The sequence below is a fragment of the Bos indicus genome, chromosome 3 (assembly GCF_029378745.1).
Source record: "Bos indicus isolate NIAB-ARS_2022 breed Sahiwal x Tharparkar chromosome 3, NIAB-ARS_B.indTharparkar_mat_pri_1.0, whole genome shotgun sequence".
NCBI lineage: Eukaryota > Metazoa > Chordata > Mammalia > Artiodactyla > Bovidae > Bos > Bos indicus.
In genome coordinates this window covers 97,187,218-97,214,753 of record NC_091762.1, presented here as the reverse complement: position 1 = coordinate 97,214,753, position 27,536 = coordinate 97,187,218, and the positions used below count along the sequence as shown (strand labels likewise).

Below are 27,536 nucleotides of genomic sequence, written 5' to 3'. Positions count from 1 at the left end.
ATGGGGAACACATGAGAAATAAAGGAATAAAAAAAAAAAAAAAGAAAAGAAAAAAAAGACAAATAAAAATTTACAAAGTAACACGAAAAAAAAAAAAAAAGAAGAAGAGTGACATGATCAGTTGTGTGTTTTGAAAAGTTCACTGCAGTGGCCCTGCAGAGAACGGACTGCAGTGGGGGCAAGGGTAAAAGCAGTGCGCCAGGAGGAGGTCATTGCAGTAATCCAGAAGAAAGACGGTGGTGCCTTACACCAGTTCAACAGTACTCACAGGGCCTCAGTTGCTTCTATGAGGGTATAAAGAATATAATATCGTCTCCATCTCCAGAAGCTCACAGTCAAGAGTCTGTTCATAACCTATTTCTCTGGCCTCATTGCCTACCACAGGCCCCAAGTTCTGCTCATCTTTCCCATTCCCAGCACACAGTATTCCAGCCAGCCCAAACTGGTCGTTATTTCCCAAACACACCTGGCTTTCTCATACCTTTGAAGTACTCTTTCTTTTGCCTCTGGTGGCACAGAGGTTAAAGTGTCTGCCTGCAATGTGGGAGACCTGGGTTCAATCCCTGGGTTGGGAAGATGCCCTGGAGAAGGAAATGGCAACACACCCCAGTATTCTTGCCTGGAGAATCCCATGGCTGGAGGAGCTTGGTGGGCTACAGTAGGGACACGACTGAACGACTTCACTTTCACTTTCTTTTGCCCAGACCTTCATTTACCCAGTTTGCTGGGCTCACACGTTTTGACTTCAAGACTCAATTTAAATGCGACCTTTTCAGGGAAGTTTCCCCTAACAGCCTGTGTGGAATCGGTCCCCCTCCTCTGTTTCCCTAGCACACTGTGCATACTGCTTATCCAGGTGCATTATAAATAGATTTCTGCTAGACTATAAATCACAGGTACTATGACTTATTAAATGCCTACAATACCTCACAAAAGTTTTTGTCTTCATCATCTTTTTACTAAACACAGGGAAGGAGTTAGGAAGGGAGACTAGGGAAAAAAAAAAAAAAGGGACAGAGGAAAACAGGAACTAAAACAAGCCACTTTTGAAAGTTTGTCAACCTGGTCTAGAAATACCCCTTTATATGGTCCTTTTAAAGAGAAAACTGGGATCAAGTAGAGTAAGACCCACTCAGGTTCCAGGCACGTATCTCAGCAAATGCTCAGCAGCAGAAATAGTCTTGGAAACTGGGGTGGATGACATGGTCAGTGGGAGTCAGTCATCTACAAAAAATTCCTCTAATCAGAACAAGTGTCTCGATTCCTTGATCAAATGCAGAAAAGCACTTGTGTGTGTGTGTTGGGAGCGGCAGGGGGGAGGGGGGCGGTCCTGACCTTTGGACCCGCCTGAGCTGTAAGGGGGATACAAATGTGCTGAGAAGCACAGAGTGAGTGACTAGCCTCTGCTGTGGAGGGTGATTCAGCACTGCCTGGGGCCAGCACTAGGCCAGAGAGGAAAGAGTTGGGCTGGGGAGAGGCTGAGAAGTTCTGGAAAACTAGCCGGGCCTGGTCATGGTGAAGGGTGCAGTCTAAGCTTAAGAGGAATGGATATTTAAAGGGGATACTAGTTGTTGCACTGGGGGACTCATCCCACTTTCTCTCACTTAATCCTCATAATTACCCCAAAAGCTAGGCATGGCTATCTTCCGGAAGCACAGAAGTAGAGGTACAGGGACATGAAGCAACTTATCTAGAGCCAGATACATACCAGGTAGAGCCTGTATTCCCATCAGGATCTCTTTCAATCACAGCATGAAGCTACCCATGTGGCTGCTCAGCTTAGGGGTCTGACTGTGGCCTGAGGGGAGGCCAAGTTTCAGATGTGGCTTTGTCCACCTTGCTACATGTGGACAATGTAAATAATGAAAATAATGAACAATGAAAATAATGCCCTCTGAGACTCATTTTTATCTTTTGTTCATTAAGAGTTGGAACCAGGTGACCTTTACAGACTCTTCAGACTCAAATTCTATGAGAGCTATAAGAATTTTAAAGGTGCTACTTCTTCTCTCCTTCCTTGTATTCTTTCCCACCATCCTTTACACACACCCACATGCCCTCTCAAAGTGGTGTATAAAGAATCTTTTTATATTATCCAGTTTGAAAAAAGAAGCTTGACAAAGCATAGAGACTTGCAGGACTTTATCACTGTTGATTCACTCGAAACTACACACCTCCCCCAACACTTACTGCCTGATCTTCTTTGTTTATGCCAGGAAAAGCAAGCCTCCCCCTTAGTAAAAGAGAGCTGCCTTTATCTTTTATAAAATTTACTCTTTTTAAACTCTACCTTGGGGTTTCAGTTACATTAAACAACCCTATTCAGCATGTAATTGGAGAAAATATAATGGAAATATTGAAATAAAAATAATATTTTCCCTAATATATTCATTTTAATTGTTCCTTTTCTTCTCATCAGAGTGAGTGGGAGGTAAACCCTTCTATTTCAGTTACATCCTCTTTAAATGACTGGAGTTTTTATAGTGTGCTATTTTGTGAACAGAGATTCTTCCTTTTTTTTTTTAACTTTCTTATGTTAAAACACCTCTGGGTTCAAGTTAAATCATTTTATTGTTCCAGATATACTTGATCATAAGCCAAAGAATAATAAGTATTCTGCTTATGATCCAAGTATCCTTATTAAGTGCTTATATCAAATAAAGCTTTCTGGAATTAGTTGAAAATATAGGCCTGACAACAAAAGCAAACTTTCATGGAAAGGCATTAAGTTCCAGAGGCAATGTAGGGTTTTTGTGAAAAAAGAGCAAACTGTACCAATAAATCTTATAGCAACAACATTGTAGGGGGCCACATAGCTTTAATTCCCACAACTACCTTGTAAGATGGATATTGTTAGCTCCGTTTTATATCTGAAGAAACAGAAGCTTGGAGAGGTTATATAAACTGCTTAATAATCCAACAAAGTAAGTGGTGGAATCCGGCTTTTAGATGTTGGTTGCAGAGAGATGGATCAAAAAGAAAAGAGGAAGGAGTTTGTCTTCTTTGAAATCCTCCAGGATAATTAAGCTCAATAACTACTTTAAGAAACTGCTGGCAAAGTGAACCCCATTCCAGACTACTCTGCCTGGTAGTTATTAGAAAGAATAGGAGATACTCTCCCTTCCAGAACTTGGAAACCGTACGGCCAACTGTAGATCTGCCTAGCTGGTGGCTGCCATGCTATGAGATGGGTGTAAGCTGCTACCAAGAAACAGACTCCAAAGAAGTTTTCTCAGGGAGGGAGTGGACAATGCAGTACCTAAATAGTATCACCAGCCCTGACTCTGATGCAAACGAGGCAAAAGTGTGTTGATACATACACATACACACACACCATACACATTATTCACCCACACCCACCTGCCCCCACCAACAAAATCACACCTACCACATATACCACACACATACATAAACCCACACATACCACATACATCATACACACACAATGGGAGAAAAAAATATAGAAATTAAAAAGATACTTTATACAATGTCGGTGGGAAGTAAAATGGTGCAGCCACTTTGGAAAACAGTCTAGCAGTTCTTCAAAAGGTTACACAGAATTACCATACAATAAAAGAATTCCAGTCCTTGTTATATACCCAAGAGTACTGAAAAGATTTTTCCATGCAAAAACTTATACACAAATGTTCACAGAAGTGTTGTTCATAACAGCCAAAAAAAGTGGAAACAACCCAAATATTCATCAGCTAATTAGAGACTAAAACATGGCATATCCATAGAATGGAAGAATGGAATATTATTAGACTATAAAAAATTAATTACTGACACATATACAACACAAATGAATCTTAAAAACATTATGCTAAAGAAAAGAAGCCAATCACAAATACCACATATTGTATGATTACATTTATATGAAATGTTCAGAATAGGTAATCTTTTAGAGACAGGAGTAGGAAGTTAGTGGTTTCCTAGGGCTAGGGATTGGGGAAAGCAGAGTGGCTAATGGCCATAGGTTTCTATTTTTATTTTATTTAACAATTATAAAAATGTTCTAAAATTGATCATAGTAATGATATATAATTCTATATTAAAACCATTGCATTTTTAAATATGTGAAATTTAAATAAGTGATCTATATGATGTGTGAATTTTAACTTAATAAAGCTGTAATGAAAATAAAAGAGGTATGATCAAACCAAGATCTAGCTGGCACAAGAACATAAATCCTAAATTTAAATATCTGCCCAACAGTGATAATCTGAACAATTCTGTACTCAGAAGAATATGATGTGCATAATTTTTGTTTTGATTACTATAAGTAAATTTTAAGTTGTAAAATCAATGACAATCATTTTTAAACATTTGAAAAATAACAGAAAAGGACCCCCCAAAGAAGAAAACACCCCCAATACCCAGATAAACCATTATGAATATTCTGGTTTCTGTCATTTATATGTATACATATTTAACTTTGTTGTAAACATTCTTTTACAACAGGATTTTTAATGACTTCATCCTATGATATACAAAATTTATTAAACAATCTCTGCTAGTGAGTCTTTAGATAATTTTTAATTTTTCCCAATTATAATGAATACTGCCATGAACATTCTTAAGAGCAAATCCTTGGGCATATCTATTTCTGTTTTTATCATGAATTTGAATCCCTGAATTCAGTTGAGCAGCAGTTAAGTGTCAGCTCATATTTTGACTTCATTAATCACAGGGGAAAAAATGGTTCTTAGAAATCTCTGGTCTCTGTTCCTGGTCCAATCACTCAATTACCCTAAAAGATAAATACACGGCCACAAATAAGTTCAATCTGATCTAATTTTGATGTTTATCATTTAACATAAACTGAAAGGAAATTCATAGTGTTGATTCACAAACAAAAAGATGGCATGCCAAAGAAATAAGCTAGGCCATGAATACCAGACCACCTGACTTACCTCTTGAGAAACCTGTATGCAGGTCAGGAAGCAACAGTTAGAACTGGACATGAAACAACACACTGGTTCCAAATAGGAAAAGGAGTACGTCAAGGTTGTATATTGTCACCCTGCTTATTTAAATTCTATGCAGAGTACATCATGAGAAACGCTGGGCTGGACGAAGCACAAGCTAGAATCAAGATTCCTGGGAGAAACATCAATAACCTCAGATATGCAGATGACACCACCCTTATGGCAGAAAGTGAAGAGGAACTAAAAAGCCTCTTGATGAAAGTGAAAGAGGAGAGTGAAAAAGTTGGCTTAAAGCTCAACATTCAGAAAACGAAGATCATGGCCTCCGGTCCCATCACTTCATGGCAAATAGATGGGGAAACACTGGAAACAGTGGCTGACTTTATTTTTCTGGGCTCCAAAATCACTGAAGATGGTGCTTTCAGCCATGAAATTAAAAGATGCTTGCTCCTTGGAAGGAAAGCTGTGACCAACCTAGACAGCATATTGAAAAGCAGAGACATTACTTTGCCAACAAAGGTCCATCTAGTCAAGGCTATGGTTTTTCCAGTAGTCAGGTATGGATGTGAGAGTTGAACTATAAAGAAGATTGAGCGCCGAAGAATTAATGCTTTTGAACTGTGATGTTGGAGAAGACTCTTGAGAGTCCGTTGGATTGCAACGAGATCCAACCAGTCCATCCTTAAGGAGATCAGCCCTGAGTGTTCATTGGAGGGACTGATATTGAAGCTAAAACTCCAATACTTTGGCCACCTGATGAGAAGAGCTGACTCATTTAAAAAGACTCTGATGCTGGGAAAGATTGAAGGGGACAACAGAGGATGAGATGGTTGGATGGCATCACCATGGACATGATGGACATGGGTTTGGTGGACTCCGGGAGTTGGTGATGGACAGGGAGGCCTGGCGTGTTGCAGTTCATGGTGTCACAAAGAGTCGGACACAACTGAGCAACTGAACTGAATACCTAACAATTACAAAGGCTCAGAGGGCCAAGGAAATTACCCCAGATCATACACTCAATACCTGGCAGAACTGGGACTTAAATTGAAGCTGTATGATTCCTAAGCCAGTATTTTCCCACTAGACCTCATTGCTTCACATGCCATACGCTGTTCTCAAGGAATTTGCAATTTTTGTTAGGGCTTCCCTGGTGGTTCAGGTGGTAAAGAATCTGCCTGCAGTGTAGGAGACCAGGGTTTGATCACTGGGCCAGGATCCCCTGGAGAAAGAAATGGCTACCCACCTTAGTATTCTTGCCTAGAGAATTCTGTAGACAGAGGTGACTGGTGGGCTGCAGCCATGGGGTGGCAAAGAGTCTGACACAACTGAGTAACACTTTCACTCTCAAGATATTTGCATGCTGCTGCTGCTGCTAAGTCGCTTTAGTCGTGTCCGACTCTGGGCAACCCAATAGACAGCAGCCCACCAGGCTCCCCCGTCCCTGGGATTCTCCAGGCAAGAATACTGGAGTGTGTTGCCATTTCCTTCTCCAATGCAGGAAAGTGAAGTCACACACAATAAACTGTGGAAAATTCTGAAAGAGATTGGAATACCAGACCACCTGACCTGCCTCTTGAGAAATCTGTATGCAGGTCAGGAAGCAACAGTTAGAACTAGACATGGAACAACAGACTGGTTCCAAATAGGAAAAGGAGTACGTCAAGGTGGTATACTGTCACCCTGCTTATTTAACTTATATGCAGGGTACATCATGAGAAATGCTGGGCTGGAAGAAACACAAGCTGGAATCAAGTTTGCCCGGAGAAATATCAATAACCTCAGATATGCAGATGACACCATCCTTATGGCAGAAAGTGAAGAGGAACTAAAAAGCCTCTTGATGAAAGTGAAAGTGGAGAGTGAAAAAGTTGGCTTAAAGCCCAACATTCAGAAAGCTAAGATCATGGCATCTGGTCCCATCACTTCATGGGTAATAGATGGGGAAACAGTGGAAACAGTGTCAGACTTTATTTTTGGGGGCTCCAAAATCATTGCAGATGGTGACTGCAGCCATGAAATTAAAAGACACATACTCTTTGGAAGTAAAGTTATGACCAACCTAGGTAGCATATTCAAAAGCACAGACATTACTTTGCCAACAAAGGTCCATCTAGTCAAGGCTATGGTTTTTCCAGTGGTCATGTATGGATGTGAAAGTTGGAGTGTGAAGAAAGCTGAGCACTGAATAATTGATGCTTTTGAACTGTGGTGTTGGAGAAGACTCTTGAGAGTCCCTTGGACTGCAAGGAGATCCAACCAGTCCATTCTAAAGGAGATCAGTCCTGGGTGTTCATTGGAAGGACTGATGCTAAGGCAGAAACTCCAGTACTTTGGCTACCTCATGCAAAGAGTTGACTCATTAGAAAAGACTCTGATGCTGGGAGGGATTGGGGGCAGGAGGAAAAGGGGATGACAGAGAATGAGTTGGCTGGATGGCATCACCGACTCGATGGACGTGAGTTTGAGTGAACTCCGGGAGTTGGTGATGGAAAGGAAGGACTGGCGTGCTTCAATTCATGGGGTCGCAAAGAGTCAGACACGACTGGTGGCTGAACTGAACTAAATGTGGAAGTGGAGCCAACTCTTCCAGCTATTGAGGAAAATCCTTGCTTTCTGCTTTTTGCTGCACACACAGCCAGACATCATTTCACAACTTTCTTTATCGTTAGATATGGCCTTAAACTACATGTTAGCCTATGGAATTGGACCAAAACTGTTATGAGCTACTTTCAGGACTGCTAATGAAAAGCTCCCACATGGGATCTTGCTACCTCTTTTCCCATCTAGCTAGTTGGAATGGAGGTGATGCCCAGGTAACAGATAACAGTCACTCTGAGTCTCTGAATGGCTATATACTTAAGAGATGCCCTGTCCATTTGTTCATTATGAAGAAAATAATTGTACTTGCTTTGATCCATTAGACATTTCAATCTAACACAATAATTCGGTTAAGTCACTCCGTCATGTCTGACTCTTTGCAACCCCATGAACCGCAGCACACCAGGCCTCCCTGTCCATCACCAACTCCTGGAGTTCATCCAAACCCATGTCCATTGAGCTAGTGATGTCATCGAACCATCTCATCCTCTGTCATCCCCTTCTCCTTCTGCCCTCAATCTTTCCCAGCATCAGGGTCTTTTCAAATGAGTCAGCTCTTCACATCAGGTGGCCAAAGTATTGGAGTTTCAGCTTCAACATCAGTCATTCCAATGAACATCCATCCTTTAGGATGGACTGATTCGATCTCATTGCAGTCCAAGGGACTCTCAAAAGTCTTCTCCAACACCACAGTTCAAAAGCATCAATTCTTCAGCACTCAGTTTTATTTATAATCTAACTCTCACATCCATAGATGACCACTGGAAAAACCATAGCCTTGACTAGAAGGACCTTTGTTGACAAAGTAATGTCTCTGCTTTTCAATATGCTGTCTAGGTTGGTCATAACTTTACCCTAATATATACAGACACTGTGGCATGACAGAAACTTATGCCCTTAAGAAGCTTACAATTTTATAGGGGAAGGAAGTTAACTTCATATGAATATAGGACATAGTATATGATAGGAGGAATACATGAGTGCTTGATCTCATCTTAGTGATTCTAGTGATGATTCTTTCCCCAAAGAAACAGCATCTAATTTGAAGCCTGATGCAAATATGGAAGTTAACCAGGAAACGGAGAAGGAAGGGGAAAAAGAAGCGTATTCCAAGCATAAGAAGAGTATTTGCCTCAGTAAAAGTCTGAGTATTAAGAAAGAACCCTGGGGTATAGGATTTCCACAGGTAGAGAAAGGGATGAGACATTCTTGGTAGAAAGAACAAATAAAGTGTGTAAGAGGGTGGGCTGTATACCTTTGGGGCACATGGCAAGTACAAGGTGGCTGCTGGAGCTCAGAAGATGATGTGGTTGTTCAGTTCAGTTCAGTTACTCAGTTGTGTCCGACTCTTTGTGACCCCATGAACCACAGCACCCCAGGCCTCCCTGTCCATCACCAACTCCCGGAGTCCACACAAACCCATGTCCATTGAGTCTGTGATGCCATCCAACCATCTTGTTAAATACATTGACTCATGCCAGATGACTGGAATAGGGACATAGACAGGCAGAAGACAGTCTAGATGGAAGAGCCTAGATTTCTGTACAAGACAGAAGCTAACTACTGACAGAACAAGAAAGTCCCAGCTGCAAGGAAGCGTCAGCACCAAGGAGCATTCTCCGAGTATCTGGTCAACGAGAAAGACCAGAAAGAGTTTTAGAAAGAGTTTTAAATTAAATCAACAATTATCTACTGAGCATCTACTGTCTGTTAAGTACTGTCTAGGTACAGAAGGTACAGCAGTAAACAAAGACTAACCTCATGAAGCTTCCAATTCAATGGATCTAGAAAGAGAAAGCTGAGTTTTCAGTTCTGATAAAGAGTATAGGGCTAATCTTTTATTTAATATATTTTTAATGCATCATATCTTACAGAGTGATTTTATATATCCAAAGGTTGATGTTTATAATTACAATAACCTTTAGGCAGCAAATAGCACAGGTTTGATCCCTGGCACAGGAAGATATCCTGGATTAGGAAATGGCAACCCACTCCAGTATTCTTGCCTGGAAGATTCCATGGACAGAGGAGCCTGATGGGCTACAGTCCATTGGGTTGCAAAGAGTCAGACATGACTGAGCACACATTTCTCACATGCACAGTATTTTATCTATTTTATTGATAATAGAATTAAGTTCAATGATATGAGGTAATATAGTACAATAATAATTGCCACTATTTCTGGACCCATTACTGTACATCAGGTGCTTCCAGTAAAGTGATTCACATATATTCTATTAAATCTTCAAAACCATCCTGATAAATAGGATATTATTACACACCTTTTTCATAAGAAAACAAGGACTCAAGTCAAATGTCAGCTAAAAACTGAATCTAAACTGCTGAATACATTCTATTTGCCCCTCTGTAACACTCTTCATCCTTCTCTACCCTTGTCTCTGCTTGAGATGGCTGACCTCTATGGATTGTATCAACCGCATTCTGAGCTTCTTGCTTCTGTTTAGGTCCTCCTGTGGGGACATCTAGAGTCAGGAAAGTGGCAGAGGTATTTATTTCTCTGGATCTCTTCCTGTAAAGTCATCTAAGGCTGGCTTTTCTCTTGATAGAAGGTCACTACTACTTTCAAAGCAGCATACTCTATACAACTCTCCCTTTCTAGGTTACAATAACCCCTTCCTGTTGTGACAATTTGATGCTTCTAGCCCCAAGCTTTTGCACTATCCTTTGTGGTTCTACCCCATCTACTTTTAATATAATGGTAAATCTTCCACAAATTATCCTAACTTCGGTGTGCCATCTGTTTCCTTTTGGAAGTCTCAATGAAACACAATCCTGTGAATATACAAGAATCTGCATTTTCATTCATTTCTTCAGCCTCTCAAGAGGTCTTGGGTCACTCTGAGATGTAGCACTAACCCTCCAGCTATAGTAGATGTGAGCTCTAGCTGCCCAAAGCACGATTTCACAGCATCCTCTGCCTTCTCTCCCATGGGGTTATCGTCCTCTGGTGGTTCATTGCCTTGAGGCCTGGATCATGAGTCCTGACAAACAGACACCTCAGGACCACTGAGTGGTGAATGTAGTCTGGAGCATTGTTGGTCAGTTTTACCAACAGAGATTTCCTCCATGAGTTCCTTCAGAATTTAATTTATAAGCTATTCATCTGAATTTCTGGCTTAAAGGCCATGTCAAGGCATGATTTGTAGCTTTTTCCAGTTTTCATGGTATAAATATGCAACAATTTCAAACTAAAACTACCAATGATTTTAAAAGCAGTTCACAAAATTGCTGAAAACCTAATAATGAGCTTCTGCAAGTGGATAGGCGAAGCTCTAGTACACAACCGTCACAGGCGATTGGTAAGGTTATATATCCATGTGTCTCACCTTTCAATAAGAGTTTTACTCTTGGTCATAGCCTGTATTTCCAAACACCTCTTACTCTCTCACCTCCAGTGTCATTTCCAATCTCAATAAGATTCTGGAAGGTCAGAAGGAGAGGGTACATTATATTCATTTTAATAAATGAGGAAACTTGGTCCTGTGAAAGTGATATAATTCACCCCAAATGCAAGTAAATTTTTAACATCATCTAAGAAGCTATTATTTTATTTTTAATAAATATTAACTTTGATTTTTCACAAATATAAAGTTGTAGGACATCTAAAAGCACAAAAAACTCTGAAGAAATACAAATCTACCATAATCCTACCATCTAAAGATACCAGTTAACAGTATTATGTGTGTATTTAATATATAGGCTTTGCTGGTGCCTCAGATGGTAAAGAATCTACCTGTAATGCCGGAGACCCGGTTTCAGTCCCTGGGTTCAGAGGATCTTTTGGAAAAAGGAATGGCTACCCACTCCAGTATTCTTGCCTGGAGAATTCCATGGACAAGTACAAATATATATATATATATATATATACACACACACATACATTTCATATTATTATCACAATTATATATAGTATTATACCCTACTTTTTACTTTATATAAGATCAGCATTTTCCTATGTTATTATTAGCTACTGGAAACTATTTTTAATGCCTACATCTGATGCTGGGAGGGATTGGGGGCAGGAGGAGAAGGGGACGACAGAGGATGAGATGGCTGGATGGCATCATTGACTCGATGGACATGAGTTTGGGTGAACTCCGGGAGTTGGTGATGGACAGGGAGGCCTGGCGTACTGTGATTCATGGGGTCGCAAAGAGTCGGACACGACTGAGTGACTGAACTGAACTGAATGGAAGTAGTATGGCTAAGGGTCACACAAATCTGAGGCAGAGTCTTTGAACTATGCCCCTGAGTAGTTATGACAACCTTTTCTCTGAGCCTGGGTCTCCTCACCTGGAGGTGATAACCTCTGGCTTTCCTACCTCCTGGAGCTGATGTGATGATACTGAGAGAGTTAATTCCTAGGCAGGTTGATAAGAAGTCTGGGGTCCCCAGGAAAGAAAAAATGGCTTTTTTTTTCCCCTCTACATTCCTTAGTCTTAGTCACATAAAACCTGTAGCGGATTCATTTCGATATTTGGCAAAACTAATACAATATGTAAAGTTTAAAAATAAAATAAAATTAAAAAAAAAAAAACAAACAAACAAAAACTTTTTTCTCTTTAAGCCTGGAACTGATGATTACACAACATAATTTAAATTACACAAATTACACAATTTGTTGTGTTGTTGTTACACAACAATTTAAAAAATTCAGTTTAAACTCTGTACTAAGGATTATATAATAACAATGTATCCTGCTTGAGGACAGTTTCTCCTTCCTGAAAACTTCCTGACTAATCCTGTTATCTTAAAATGTAAATTATGGGAATGGGTCTAGTAAGATCTTTACAACCTTGAGATGTTCTTTTGATTTATTATAATAACTAATTAAAGTATATAACTCCCTTGCTAACACTAGTGAGGGAGGCACTCTCCGTCCCCCTTCTGATGTCTATGTCAGAAGCTTTCTCTGTCCGTTTTCATACTTTAATAAAACTCTGAGACAAAAAGCTTTTGAGTGATCAAGACTGGTCCCTGGTCCTGAAGCTAAATCTTCTTCTTCAGAGATCAAGAATCCAACACTGTTCACCATAAGCTATCAATACCATGATGCAAAATCATTTTGTAACAATACAGTGCTATGAGACTGTTTCATATTGTGCCCAAAGTGTTAGAGGTACTGGGTTCAAATCTCTGGCCCTTAGTTTTATCATGTGCAAAATGAAGGCTTTTTGCTAGGTAATCACTAAAACTTCCTTCTAGGACATTGATAGGGCATATCACAAACACTGGGTCTTCTCCCTCAAGTCCTGGTCTGTTTAATGTGAAAGAGATCATTCACGCTGCACATTGCACACTGTCTGTATTGTTTGAACGGAATTAATGGTAACCATCACTGATTTTGCCCAAAGGCAATAGTTCAGTTTCAACTGTTTGTTTGACTAGAAAGCCAGTGTTTTTTTCCCCTACACTAAGCTATCAGATTTCAGTCCCTTTTCTTGGAGTAAAAGCAAAAGGAGGCAGTGGGCAGCATGGAGGAAAGTTATGGGCCTGCTAGTCAATCTTGCATGGATGCCAGACTTTGTACTGCCCTAACTTGCTGTATGAGCAAATCACATATCCTCCTCATAACAGACATGACAGAGTCAGGTTTAAATTCAGATCTCTTCAAGCCATTACTAAGCTCTTAACTATTACTAAATTAGAATAGAGAAAATGGGTTAAGATTTAAATTAGTGATTCTGTATTCATATCCCAGCTCTGCCACTTACTAGCATTACTAAACTATTAGAGCAGTTACTTAATTACCCTGAGCCTCAGTAGCCTCATTTGTAAAATTGAGAAAGTGATAGATGCCCTTTGCAAAGTTCTGAGAGAATCAAAGAAACTAGCACAGTGTATGAAAGCTGTTTAGGATAGAATGATGTGCATTAATCTTGAATTCCATACAAAAAGCCTAGAATCCTAGTAATTTAGTCCATAATATGACTTTGAGGGGATTTTGGAAGGCACCACCTTCTGGTTCATTGATCAGCAAATTCTCGTTAGCTCTCACTCATTTCCCTGTTTGGGTCATTGTCCCATGACCAGGATTGTAGCATGGATTTTTTTCTTTTCCTCTTCCTTTCTATGCTTCTTACCATTTGAGTATTGAGATTAAAACAATTCCAGTAACTATAACACCTGGCCATCATTCCCTATAATTTAATTGGGAACACATACTGATAGGGTCTACCCTCCTTCTCCATGTCTCCCTGACAGGGGGCCATTCTCCTTTAACTGAAGCAGCTCCAGAACTCTTCATATGCTGACAGCCCTCCATTGTTGGATAGCTCCTATTGGTAGGATGCACCATATAAAACTAAATGGTTAGAAGTTGGTAGAAGTTGTTACAAAGCTCAAAATTCTCAAGCTTTACTTGAAGACAATGTGACAGCAGCAAAGAAAGTGATAGGCCTATAAGTCAGTCACATGTGGGCTCCAGGCTCTGTTGGCATTTACTTATTGTATGATTTGGGGCAACTCATCTATCTTCTTCTGGTTTCTATTCTCCAATCTGAAAGACTGTGGATAATAACCTTCTATATAAAGAGGGGAGGAATGTCAGTGTATCTCTCGTAAACCAAATTCAACTCAGATCACTCAAAAGGGAAGAGGACAAGAGCATATCATCTCTGGTGGAAATAAGAGAGAATGGTTCACACCTTGTCTGAGTACCACACTTGCCTGGGCAAGAACTCTCCAGGCAGCACAGTGTGAAGATCATCCAGGGTGGACAAATTTGCTGGGTCCTATGGGAGAAAAGAGAACAGAGAGATTATATAACTTACTCCTGGTTCATTCCAAGAATTAGAAGATCCAGAGATGGAATATATTTTAAAGTCTGTTTTATCTGATATGAGTATTGCTCCTTGGCTTTCTTTTATTTGCATGGAACACCTTTTTCTATGCCTCACATTCAGTCCAAATGAGTCCCTAGATATCAAGCAGGTCTCTTATAGACATCATATATATGGATCTTGCTTCTGTATCCATTCAGTCAGTCTATGTCTTTTGTTTGGAGTATTTCATCCATTTACATTTAAGGTAATTACTGATATATATGTTCTTATTGCCATTTTACTGTTTTTGGTTTGTTTTTGTAGGTCTTTTTCTTCCCTTCCTCTTTTGTTCTCTTCTTTTGTGATCTGAAGACTACCTTTAGTGCTGTGTTTAGATTGCCCTTTCTTTTTTGTGTGTCTATCTATTGCAGATTTTGGTTTGTTGTTGCCATAAAGTGTTGATACAGCAGTCTCTATATATACAAGACTGATTTAAGTTGTTGATCTCTTAATTTCAAATGCATTTGTAATACCTTGCATTTATACTCTTCTCATGTTTTCTGGTTTTGATATCATATTAGCATATGGATGGTTTCCTACATTTACTGTATGTTTGCCTTTACTGATGAGCTTTTCAGTTCATCATTTTCTTGTTTCTAGTTGTGGTCTTTTCTTTTCCACCTAGAAAATCTCCTTTTGTGGTGCTGAATTCTCTTAGCTTTTGCTTGTCTGAAAAGCTTGTGGTTTTTCTGTCGAATCTGAGTGAGAGCCTTGCTGGGTAGAATATTCTTGGTTGCAGGTTTTTCCTTGTCATCATTTTAAATATATCCTGCCACCCGCTTCTGGCCTGCAGAGTTTCTGTTGAAAATCAATTGATAAACTTATTAGGATTTCCTTCTGTGTTATTTGTTGCTTTTGCCTTGTTGCTTTTAATATTTTTTCTTTGTATTTAGTTTTTGTTAGTTTGACTGGTATGTGTCTCAGTGTGTTCCACCTTGGATTTATCTTGTATGGTAATCTATGAGCCTCCTGGACTTGGGTGACTATTTCCTTTCCTTTAGGTAAGTTTTTGACTATAATACCTTCCAATATTTTCTCAGGCCCCTTCTCTTTTTCTTCTTCATCTGGGACTCCTATAATTTGAATGTTGGTGTGCTTAATATTGTCCCAGGGGTCTTTTTTACTCTTTCTGATATTATAAGAATCCTTCTTTATTACCTTTTCTGTTTCAAGAACTTTGCATAAGTGTAGGTCTGCTAGTGAAAAATATTCTTAGTTTTTGCTTTCATCACAAATGTCTTAATTTTCCCTTCATGCTTGAAAGATATTTTTGTTAGATATAGAAGTCTGGGTTGACAACTATTTTCTCTCAGCATTTGAGAAACATTGTACCACTTCCCTTTGGCTTAGTTCTTCTTAGTACTTTCAAGATTCCTTTGTCCTTAGTTTTCAGAAGTTTAATTATGATACTTCTTGGCAAAGATTTCCCTCAGTTTTTCCTTTTTGAGGTTTTTCTGGTTACTCAGTCCCTCAAATCTATAGGTTTACATAATATTTTCAAATCTGAGAAGATTTCCACATCAGCAGATGAATGGATAAGAAAGCTATGGTATATATACACAATGGAATATTACTCAGCCATTAAAAAGAATACATTTGAATCAGTTCTAATGAGGTGGATGAAACTGGAGCCTATTATACAGAGTGAAGTAAGCCAGAAAGAAAAACACCAATACAGTATACTAATGCATATATATGGAATTTAGAAAGATGCTAACAATAACCCTGTGTATGAGACAGCAAAAGAGACACTGATGTATAGAACAGTCTTATGGACTCTGTTGCAGAGGGAGAGGGTAAGAAGATTTGGGAGAATGACATTGAAACATGTATAATATCATGTATGAAATGAGTTGCCAGTCCAGGTTCGATGCACAATACTGGATGCTTGGGGCTAGTGCACTGGGACGACCCAGAGGGATGGTATGGGGAGGGAGGAGGGAGGAGGGTTCAGGATGGGGAACACATGTATACCTGTGGCGGATTCATTTTGATATTTGGCAAAACTAATACAATTTGTAAAGTTTAAAAATAAAATAAAATTAATAATACTACTAATAATAAATAAAATACTTTTTTCAGTCCCACTCTCTCCTTTCCTTCTGATTCTAATGAAATAAATGCTAAATTTATTGTCCCATCAGTCCCCAAGGTTCTGTTCATATTTATTGATCTGTTTTTTTTCCTCTATTGTTCAAAGGGGTAACTTCTATTGTCCCATCCTAACATTTATTTATTCTTTTTTCTGTTTCCCTACACTCTGCTATTGATCCCATCCTTAAATGGGTGATGGAAATCCAGATTCCTCAAGCAGTCTGACATCACAGAGAGGAGAGAAGTGTTCATTACTGACCAGCTGGAATGAAAGTCTCAGTTCCCTACTTTTCTCTGACACCACCTGGCTGGGGGTTTGAAGCAAAAATAGAAGTTTAAGCTTCCTGCTTGACATTTGTTGGTAAGGGAGAAAGTGGGGCGACAGTTTTTTTTTTTTCCCCCACAGTATTTGATTAGAGTAAGTAATTATTGTCTCAGTGTTTTTGTCTTACTGGGCTGCCTTTTTCTTGTGCTTTGTTTAGCCCAAACAGGCTTCTGGGAAGGACTGTTTTGTGCCTGTGCCCATTGGTATTTCCAGGTTGCTGGCCTCCTAAGCAACCATTCTGCCATTTATGAGGCAACAATAAGACCCAGGATTCTCACCACTGTATCATATCCCAAGCTCTGAGACACCTAGCCATTCTTCCCTCATTACCTCACCTTTCAGAGTGATTCTATGTTTGTTCCATAAGTGAATATAATGGCCACAAGATTGGAAAGGGTCAGTTTTCATCCCAATCCCAAAGAAGGGCAATACCAAACAGTATTCCAACTACCATACAATTGTGCTCATTTCACATGCTAGCAAGATTATGCTCCAAATCCTTCAAGCTAGGCTTCAGTAGTATGTGAACCGAGAACATCTGGATGTACAAGTTGGGTTTTGAAGAGGCAGAGGAACCAGTGATAAAATTGCCAACATTTGTTGGATCATGGAGAAAGCAAGGGAAATCCTGAAAAACATCTACTTCTGCTTCATTGACTATGCTAAAACCTTTGGCTGTGTGGATAACAACAAGCCATGGAAAATTCTTAAGGAAATGGAAGCAAACCACATTACCTATCTCCTGAGAAACCTGTATGTGGTTCAAGAAGCAATAGTTAGAACTGGACAAGGAACAACGGACTTGTTCCAAATTGAGAAAGGAGTTCAACAGGCTGTATATTGTCACCCTGCTTATTTAACTTAAAGCAGACTACATCATGTGAAATGCAGGGCTGGATGAATCACAAGCTGGGAGAAACATCAACAACCTCAGATATGAGGATGATTCTACTCTAACGGCAAAAAGTGAAGAGGAATTAAAGAGCCACTTGATGAGTCAAGGAGGAGAGTGAAAAGGCTGGCTTAAAACTCAACATTCAAAAACTAAGATCATGGCATCCTGTCCCTTTGCTTCATAGCAAATAGAAGGGGAAAAGTGGAAAGAGTAACAGATTTTATTTTCTCGGGCTAAAATGTCACTGCAGATGGTGACCACAGTCATGAAATTGATGCTTATTCCTTGGAAGAAAAGCTATGACAAACCTGGACAACATATTAAAAAGCAGAGATATCACTTTGTAGGCAAATGTCCATATACTCAAAGCTATGGTTTTTCCAGTAGTCATGTACAGACATGAGAGTTGGATCCTAAAGAAGGCTGAACACTGAAGAATTGATGCTTTCAAACTGTGGTGCTAGAGAAGACTCTTGAGAGTCCCTTGGACAGTAAGGATATCAAACCAGTCAATACTAATGGAAATCAACCCTGAATATTCATTAGAAGGACTGAGGCTGAGGCTAAAGTTCCAATATTTTGTTTACCTGATGTGAAGAGTCAATTCATTTGAAAAAAACTTGATCCTGGGAAAGAATGAAGGCAAAAGCAGAAGAAGGAAGCAGAGCATGAGATAGTTAAAATAGGATCACTGGCTCAATGGACAAAATTTGAGCAAACTCTGGAAGATGGTGGAGGATAGAGCAAACCAGCCTGCTGTAGTGCATAAGGTTGAAAAGAGTCGGACAGGACTGAGTGACTGAACAACATAACTCCCCAGTCGTTCTTCTTAGAATTTCATTCTCCAATCACATTGAACTTTGTTTATCAAAGATATATACTTCACACATATCTCTGCCCACTATGATCTAGCTTTCATTCATCTTTCAGCTATCACAATAAATAATATTCCTAAATAAGGTCTCTTATCCTTGAAGCAGACTAAGTCTTATATGCTATATAGCATGCCAAATAGGCCCCACAGGTGGCTCAGTGGTAAAGTATCTGCCTGCCAATGCAGGAGATGCAGGAGATAGGGATTTGATCCCTGGGTCTGGAAGATTCTCTGGAAGAGGAAATGGCAAACAACTGCAGTATTCTTGCCTCAAAAATGCCATGGATAGAGGACAGGCCAGTCTGTGGGGTTGCAAAGAGTCTGATACAACTGAGTGATTGAATACATGCAAGTTCAAGCATGCTGATCTCCCTTTTGTTTTAATGATTATCATATTTATCAGATTACATATTTAATGTCTAGCCCTTTAGAGAACAGTAACCATATTTTTCTTGTTTTATTCTAATACCTTACATATTCCCTGGTATACTGTGGCCACTTAGCAAGCATTAGTTGACAAGCTGAAGGAAGGGAGAAAAGAATAAAGGAAGGAAGAGAGGAAGGAAGGTGAAAGGGAAGAAATGAAGGAACAATTATTCAGTCAGTTTTGGGTGAGAGAGGAAAATAAAAGAACTAGTCAGAAATTTTACTGAATAAGATCCTTGAGATTAAAAAAAATATTTAGACATCCATTTCATATTCATTTCTCATAATATCTCTGAAAAAGTATTATTATGTACTTTTTACAGTGAGAAAACTGAGGCTTATAAAAGAGGTATCATGGCTCATCAGGTTATATCTTCTATTTGAAATCTCATTTTCTTAAGTTTTTGCTCTTGCCCCATTTCCTTAAGATCTAGCTAAATACCACCCACTCCAAAAGCTTCTCCTTTTCTTCTTAAGTCCTAATATCATCATTTTCTTCTTTATCTCTAATCCACAGCACAATTTATATACCTTTCTAATGGTTTTAAGTACCATGCTTCTTACATTGTACCTATTTATGTTTCATTTAAACTTCTTAAAAACAAAATTTTAAAGATATAATACAGGTCATATTCATATTTATTACCCCAATACTGAGCACAAAGTTAGATGTTCAATAAAAATGTGTTAATGAAAGCAACCTCTAAGATTAAGTCCAATTTCCTCAATCTACTACAATGGACAAGTCAATCAGAGAAGTTATTTCAGATTTACCAAAGGCCACAGAGCTTCATGCTACTCCCTCACTCTTTGTGCCCTCTCATCCACCCTTCCCATGCATGGAAAATTCAAGAAACCGTAAAGATGGAGTCCTGAGATCCCTGGCTAATATTACAAATCACAAGCTGTGAAAACATCTTAGTTTTAGTTTCTTCATAAATGAGGATACAGATATTGGCTATTTTTTTAATGATGGTTTCCACCAGCTTCCAGCACATAGAAATTTCAGCCTTTGACAATAGTAAAAAAAATATTAATCAGTTATGGTTGAAAAAAATGTGATGCTATAGAGTCCTCAGTCATTCAGTCAGATCAGTTGCTCGTCATGTCCGACTCTTTGTGACCCCATGGAATGCAGTACGCCAGGCTTCCCTGTCCATCACCAACTTCTGGAACTTGCTCAAACTCATGTCTATCAAGTTGGTGATGCCATCCAACCATCTCATCTTCTGTTGTCCCATTCTCCTCCTGCCTTCAATCTTTCCCAGCATCAGAGTTTTTTCCAGTGAGTCTTTGTAGCACTCCAAAGGATTGGAGCTTCAGCTTCAGCATCAGTCCTTTCAATGAATATTCAGGACTGAACTCCTTTAGGATTGACTGGTTTGATCTTCTTGCAGTCCACGGGGCTCTCAAGAATCTTCTCCAATACCAGAATTCAAAAGCATCAGTTCTTCAGCACTCAATTTTCTTTAAGGTCCAACTCCACAATCATATGCAACTATTGTAAAAAACAACTTTGACTAGATGGACCTTTATTGGCAAAGTGATGCCTCTGTTTTTCAGTATACTGTCAGATTGGTCATATATTTTCTTCCAAGGAGCAAGTGTCTTTTAATTTCATGTCTATAGTCACCATCTGCATGATTTTGGAGCCCAAGAAAATGGAGCCCATTGCTTCCATTGTTTCCCTATCAACTTGCCATGAAGTGATGGGATCATATGCCATGATCTTTGTTTTTGACTGTTGAGTTTTAAGCCAGCTTTTTCTCTTTCACTTTCATCAAGAGGCTCTTTAGCTCCTCTTCAGTTTCTGCCATAAGGGTGGTGTCATCTGCATATCTGAGGTTATTGTTATTTCTTCCAGCAATCTTGATTCCAGCTTGTGTTTCATCTAGAGTGGCATTTTGCATGATGTACTCTGCATATAAATAAAATAAACAGAGTATAAAATATACAGCCTTGACATACTCCTTTCCCAATTTGGAACTAGTCTGTTGTTCCATGTCCAATTCTAACTGTTGGTTCTTGACCTGCATACAGATTTCTCAGGAGCCAGGTAAGGTAGTCTGGTGTTCCTGTCTCTTGAAGAATTTTCCACAGTTTGTTCCGATACACACAGTCAAAGCCTTTGGCATAGTCAATGAAGCAGAAGTAGATGTTTTTCTGAAACTTTCTTGATTTTTTTAATGATCCTACAGATATTGGCAATTTGATCTCTCGTTCCTCTGCCTTTTCTAAATCCAGCTTGAACCTTTGGAAGTTCTCGGTTCACATACTGTTTAATTCACATACTGTTCACATAGCTTGGAGAATTGTGAGCATTACTATGCTAGTGTGAGATGAGTGCAGTTGTGCGGTAGTTTGAACATTTTTTGGCATTGCCTTTCTTTGGGTTTGAAATGAAAGTTAACCTTTTCCAGTCCTGTGGCCGCTGCTGAGTTTTCCATATTTGCTGGCATATTGAGTGCAGCACTTTCATTGCAGCATCTTTTAGAATTTGAAACAGCTCTGCTGGAATTCTATCACCTCCACTAACAACCAACAATCCTTAGAAGTCCAATATGTAAACAGAATTAGAATGAAGGCAGAAAACTTCTAAATCTTTCAGCTTCTCCATTTTCCTGCTACTGCTACTGCTAAGTCACTTCAGTCGTGCCCGACTCTGTGCGACCCCATAGACGGTAGCCCATCAGGCTCCCCCGTCCCTGGGATTCTCCAGGCAAGAACACTGGAGTGGGTTGCCATTTCCTTCTCCAATGCATGAAAGTTAAAAGGGAAAGTGAAGTCGCACAGCCATGTCTGACTCTTAGCCATGTCAGACCCCGTGGACTGCAGCCTTCCAGGCTCCTCCATCCATGGGATTTTCCAGGCAAGAGTACTGGAGTGGGTTGCCATTGCCTTCTCCAATTTTCCTGCTAGTTATGCTGATTTTTAAGTCCTCAAGGCAGAACAGCCTTGAGAGGTCATATGTTTATCTGCATAATGGCTTTTTAATTGCTTCTTTTGCTCATTTGCTTTCCATAGTTAATTGATTACCAGATCCATGCTAAGGCCTGCAGGTATCTTTGCTTAGAATAAATTACAGACCCCTGTGACACGTGAAGAGGAAAGCTCATTTCACCTTGAAAATGTGAAGAAAGTTTGTTTTCCCAATCTGGTATATATTTCATCCAGAAAATTTAGGGTTTCTAATGTTTGTCATGAAGTAAGGATATTTCCAAGGCCTGTTTAAAATATTAAATTAGGTAAAGCCCATAAAGGCTTCCCAGGTGGTGCTAGTGGTAAAGAATCTGCCCGCCAACGCTGGAGACATAAGAGACAGGTTTGACTCCTGGGTCTGGAAGATCCCTTGGAGGAGGGCATGGCAACCCACTCCAGTATTCTTCCTTGAGAATCGCATGAACAGAGAAGCCTGGTGGACTACAGTCTATAGGGTCACAAAGATTTGGACATGACTGAAGTGAGTTAGCATGCACAATGCCCATAGGGACTTCCTAGGTGGCTCATTGGTAAAGAATCTGCCTGCTAAGCAGGAGATACAGGTTCAATCCTTGGGTCAGGAAGATTCCCTGGAGGAGGACATGACAACCACTCAAGTATTCTTGCCTGGAGAATCCCATGAACAGAGGTGACTGGCGGGCTACAAACTCCATAGGACCAGTAAAATCTAATAATCTGAGAGCCAAACAGTCACACACATTTCTTTATGTTACTCTGGGAGCATTTATGATGATGATTACTGGAAAATAGGTTCTGGTACCAGTAATAAACACAAGGAGCAAAAGAAATTCCTAGGCAGAAAGCACCAAAGTGACAGAAAGGATCTTCAGAGCAAAGCAGTAGAAAGAAGGGTAATAATCATGGCCTACAGAGATCGTTAATAAAATTCTAATATGAAATTTCCCTTTTGGAACAGATTGTTTCTATCATATTCATACAGTATATCCCCAGTATCTATATCTATAGCACATGGTACATTAAGGTATTCAATAAAGCCCTGTTAGCTAAATAAATCTCCAAACATCTTGCTTGAAGAAAGGATAGTGTGAAAGAAGATGAGAAACTTCCCATTCAATGTCTGGGAATAGAAAAGTAAAAATCTCTCTGAGAGATTAAACATGTCAATGACTTTACTTATTCTGGTACCTTGTACCTTATTGGCTTCAACTACAACAAACTTGGTTCTGAAACTTTAAACCTCTTTAGACCACTAGAGAAGTACAGTGACCACATAGCAGATTCTGCTCAGAGCCTATCAACACTGGATGAGAATGCTGACTTAATTCTAAGACATTATAACATAAATATAAAGAGTCATTAATATTTCAAAATCTTGTCAAGAGCCCTAAAAGAGAGGACCCAAATGGTAGTGCATGAGAAACAAAACAAAATGAAATAATTAAGGCAGAAGGGTTTTCAAAAGCAAACAAAAAGACTCCAGAACTGAACACTTGAGGAAACCAAATGGTTATTATTACCACTATGTAAGATCCCAACACAGAGTCTCATAAAAGAAGTACAATGTTATTTTAAGGCCCCTGTGAGCAGATCAACAGCTTTGTTGACAAGATTTGAAGCACACATCTACATATATGCCTATTAACAGAAAGAAGTGTTTTGTTACTATCCACTCAGGCTGAATTCAGAAACTCACAGCAAAGGTCTGCCTCCTGTTCAGATCCCAATGTTGAAAGGAAACTGAGAAACAGCAGTATAGTTAATTTGACTTAGTAAAGCAAAAAAAAAAAAAAAAATAGGCCCAGGAAGATATTTTTACCTTTAATAAATAGTTTTGATTATCATCATCAAATGCCTACATTTTTACAAACCTGAGTTTCTCAGCCCAGCATTTATAGAAAATTGCTAAGTATCATTTCTAGATAAAAGCACAATTCAATATTTATGAATAGCTAGCTTTCTATAAATACAGACATTTGGAGATGATCTTCTCACTAGTCATTAAAATTTGAACAGGGATCAAAGCTAGAATAATATTAACAATTCCTTGCATTTGTAGAGTATTCTACAAAATACTATTAATAACAGATGACATTTATTGAGTACTTAGCAAGTGCCAGGCACTTTACATGTAAATTCTCATCATGAATTCAGTTCAGCTCAACAAGCATTCACTTAACACCTACTGTGTGATAGGTGAATAACACTTGGTTTCTGGCTTTAAAAACTCTCATTTTGGTGCACTCAGTCAATGTTGAATGAATAAATGGATGAACAAAGTAATCAGTTTGAATGGCAGTGTGGGATAATAACAATAACACAGGCTCTTCCCCTTAGTATTTATGGTCATGAGAAAATACTTAACCTATCCTAGCTCCAGTGTCTTCATCTGTAATATAGGGATCTTTAAAATAATCTCCCTTGCTTGTTGTGAGAATTGTAACATCAAATATAAAACATCTGACAAAGAACAGATTTTCTCAGTGACAGTCGTTATTATTAACATTATCATCATCATCATCATTACTATTATTAGTAATCCTATCCAACTGTCCTCAGCTACACTATAGCAATGGGACAAATAGAACTTTAGCATCCAGAAATATTCACACCATATCTATACAAAGAATCCACAACAAACAAGCAAAGCAAGGGAACTCTGCAAAACTGTAGCTCCCAATATCCTCTGGGGTTAATGTACAATATCTCTGCCCAGGTTAGAAAGGAAAAAACAGAGTCAGCTTTATGCTTCCAAAGATGTCATGATAAAAGCCAAATAAGACAGGAAGTTTATCTTATCAAATAACAGACTGTACATTCCCTCATAAGAGAATGCTAGTAATTCCACACATGGAACCATGTTTTCTTTTCCCACATTCTCAAAGAGCCACGCCTAGAGCCCAGACAACGAACATGCAGAAACTCATTGAACTCCTCTTAGGGCCAGTAGAGCAGATAAATTGGAGCCCTGAGTCACATTCTCCAATCAAAAGGAAATCCATTCTGTGGGTCACTTACCATTTTGGTCTGCTGGTAGACTTCACCATAGGGGCCATCCCATCTCTATAAAGACTTTTAGTTTTGCTGAAGTTAACAATGTTGAAAATGACTCTCTGAGAAAGAAAGAGGGAAAAGTTAACAGAAGACTGTGCTATTCAGGTTGCCCCTTTCTGATAATTAGAACTGGAAGTAAAAAGCAGGGTTAAGGGAAACCATATGGACTAGCTACCAACATAGTGAGAATAAATGATATTCACAGAAATTCAGTGTTTCTGCTAGCTTAGCATAGTAATCAAGAACACAGACTCTGGAATCTGGAAGGCTTAGTTTTAATCTCACTCTACCACTCTTAGTCTGTGACCTTGCCAAGCTACTAAATCTTTCTTTGCCTCAGTTTCCTCATCTGAAAAATTGCGATAATAATGGTACCTAGGGTTACTGATGAGAAATGATTTAATGTACAATGCTTGGAGCTTTGCTTGGTACATAGTGAATGCTATATAAGTTTTAGTTATTTTATTAATTGTGCCTTTTCTCTAGGCTCACCTAGAATTTCCATGGAAATTAATAATATCACTATAATAACAGTGGTGCATTTGAAATTCAACAAAACTAATGATAATAACTTAGTGAAAAATTGAAATAAAAAAAAAGAAAAATTGAAATGAAAAACTTATATAGCTGCTTTGACTACAGCTACAGAATATATGTTTTCTCCCTTTTTGTTATCTTCTGCCAAGGGCCAGGAGTACTGGGCTCAATCCTAATCTTTAGTATCAGTTTATAGGAGCACAGACACATAGGTGAGTTCCTTCTCTCCCTGGGTCTCACCTTTACAATGGGGGTGTGGAATGTTTTAGATGACTAAAACCCTTCCAGAAGTGCAGTAGACTTAAGAGAAATCAAGTCTTTGTTTTAGTAAAGTACTTTATCACAAGTGAGGAAGACAGATGGGGAAAGGAAAGAGAATTGGGGTTAAAAGACATTAAATGACCACTGAAACAGTCCAAAGGAAAAAGGATGAGGATCAGGGCAAGAGCAGCCTGAATAGTTAGAGAAAATGAAAGGCTTTCACAAGGTTACCATAGGCTGGCCTTTCTGTCCAAAGGCAGTGAAAAACAGAAGCATCAAAATTCATGTATTAATTCACTGAATAAATATTTATTGTGTGAAGTATTAATGTCAAGTGCCAGAAATTGTATACACTTAAATTTTTTTTAATATTCTCCTACAATTATAGTAAAATATAAACATCTTCATTATACAGATGTGGAAACTGAGGTTCAGTGATGTTAATTAACCTGTCTTAAGGTGTGCAATTAACAGATGGAGAACTGATATCTAAACTCAAGGAATAAAAGAGTTAAGACAGCCAAGATCTCTAAGTTACTCACTAAGGTTCCAATTTCATAACTCCAATCAAGTCTGTTTTCCAAAATTAGGGCAAAAATAAATATAAATATAGTGGGCAATTTTTGAAGCCTTTAAAACTTTTTTTCCTTTAAAAATAGAATACCAAAACCATTTCCTCTGGATTCATATTTGGGACTACCATAAAATGCTTTGTTCTATGCAATAAGGTCTTAGGAATAACTCATGTTTTCCTTTCTCCTCTGAGACCTAGCCATTGACCCGCTCTCTAGGCATTTCAGTTTCCGACCTCTTTTCTGTCATTACGTTAAGTCATCAAGAATGTCCAAAGCTATTCCATTATTAATAAACCAGACCTGCCTGTTGTCAGTTCAATTATTTTTCCTAGGGTCTTGGCTACTGTTTGATTTAAGAAAATCACTATCAAGGGGGACAAAGGGCCTTTGAACCTCACAGGGCTTAATCCCCCTTTTTACTTCTGAAATTCCAGATGTCAGATCCATTTCCAATGAACCTGGGAGCCATGATGTACTTTTAGGATCTAGACTAATGCTAAATGCAAGAGGAGATCTAATACAGAAAGAATGTGTATATATGAAGCTGGAATAAAAAAAATGAAAAAGTGGAATATTTATTGATCATTAATATCCTACTACTTGCCAAAAACTTTTCCCCAGATATATAAAATATACTATATTATTTAGCTTCTCTATTCACAGAATTGTTTATTTTAGACTAACTTAAGACATGAGGAAATTGAGTCTAATAAAGGGTAATTACACCCCCACCCCCAGATCCCAGAACTATTAATTGGTAGAGCTAGAACTTAAATCCTAAGTGTCTGGACAGTAAATATACTTTCTCTACGATACCAAACGCAGAAAGAAAACAATCTTTCTTTCTTTCTTTCTTTCTTTCTTTTTGGCTGCATATCTTGTAGGATCTTAGTTTCCCAACCAGGAATCCAACTCGGGTCCCGGCAATGAAAATGCCAAGTCCTCACCACTGGACCACCCGGGAATTTGTGAACACATTCTTTTATGATTCTTCACCCATGCATTTTTTTAATTTATTTTTTTAAACATTTTCATTTTGTATTGGGGTATAGTTGATCAACAAATAATGCCATGATAGTTTCGGGTGAATAGCAAAGGAACTCAGCCATACATATACATGTATCCATTTCTACCCAAACTCCCCTCCTATTTAGGCTGCCACA

General features: G+C 38.8%; 1 protein-coding gene across 5 annotated transcripts in view; it reads right to left on the bottom strand.

Annotated features, from left to right (window-relative positions):
• Positions 1 to 27,536, bottom strand: part of AGBL4 (AGBL carboxypeptidase 4) — a 1,471,661-nt gene that overhangs the window by 778,584 nt on the left and 665,541 nt on the right. For 3 of the 5 annotated variants that reach the window (XM_070786575.1, XM_070786574.1, XM_070786576.1), the window contains exons 4-5: positions 24,965 to 25,059; positions 14,198 to 14,284 (exon numbers count right to left, since the gene is read on the bottom strand). In XM_070786575.1, coding sequence (XP_070642676.1) covers positions 14,198 to 14,284; positions 24,965 to 25,059 — 182 coding nt within the window. The remainder of the gene's footprint in view (positions 1 to 14,197; positions 14,285 to 24,964; positions 25,060 to 27,536) is intronic. The other 2 variants (XM_070786577.1, XM_070786578.1) reach the window with 1 other exon arrangement.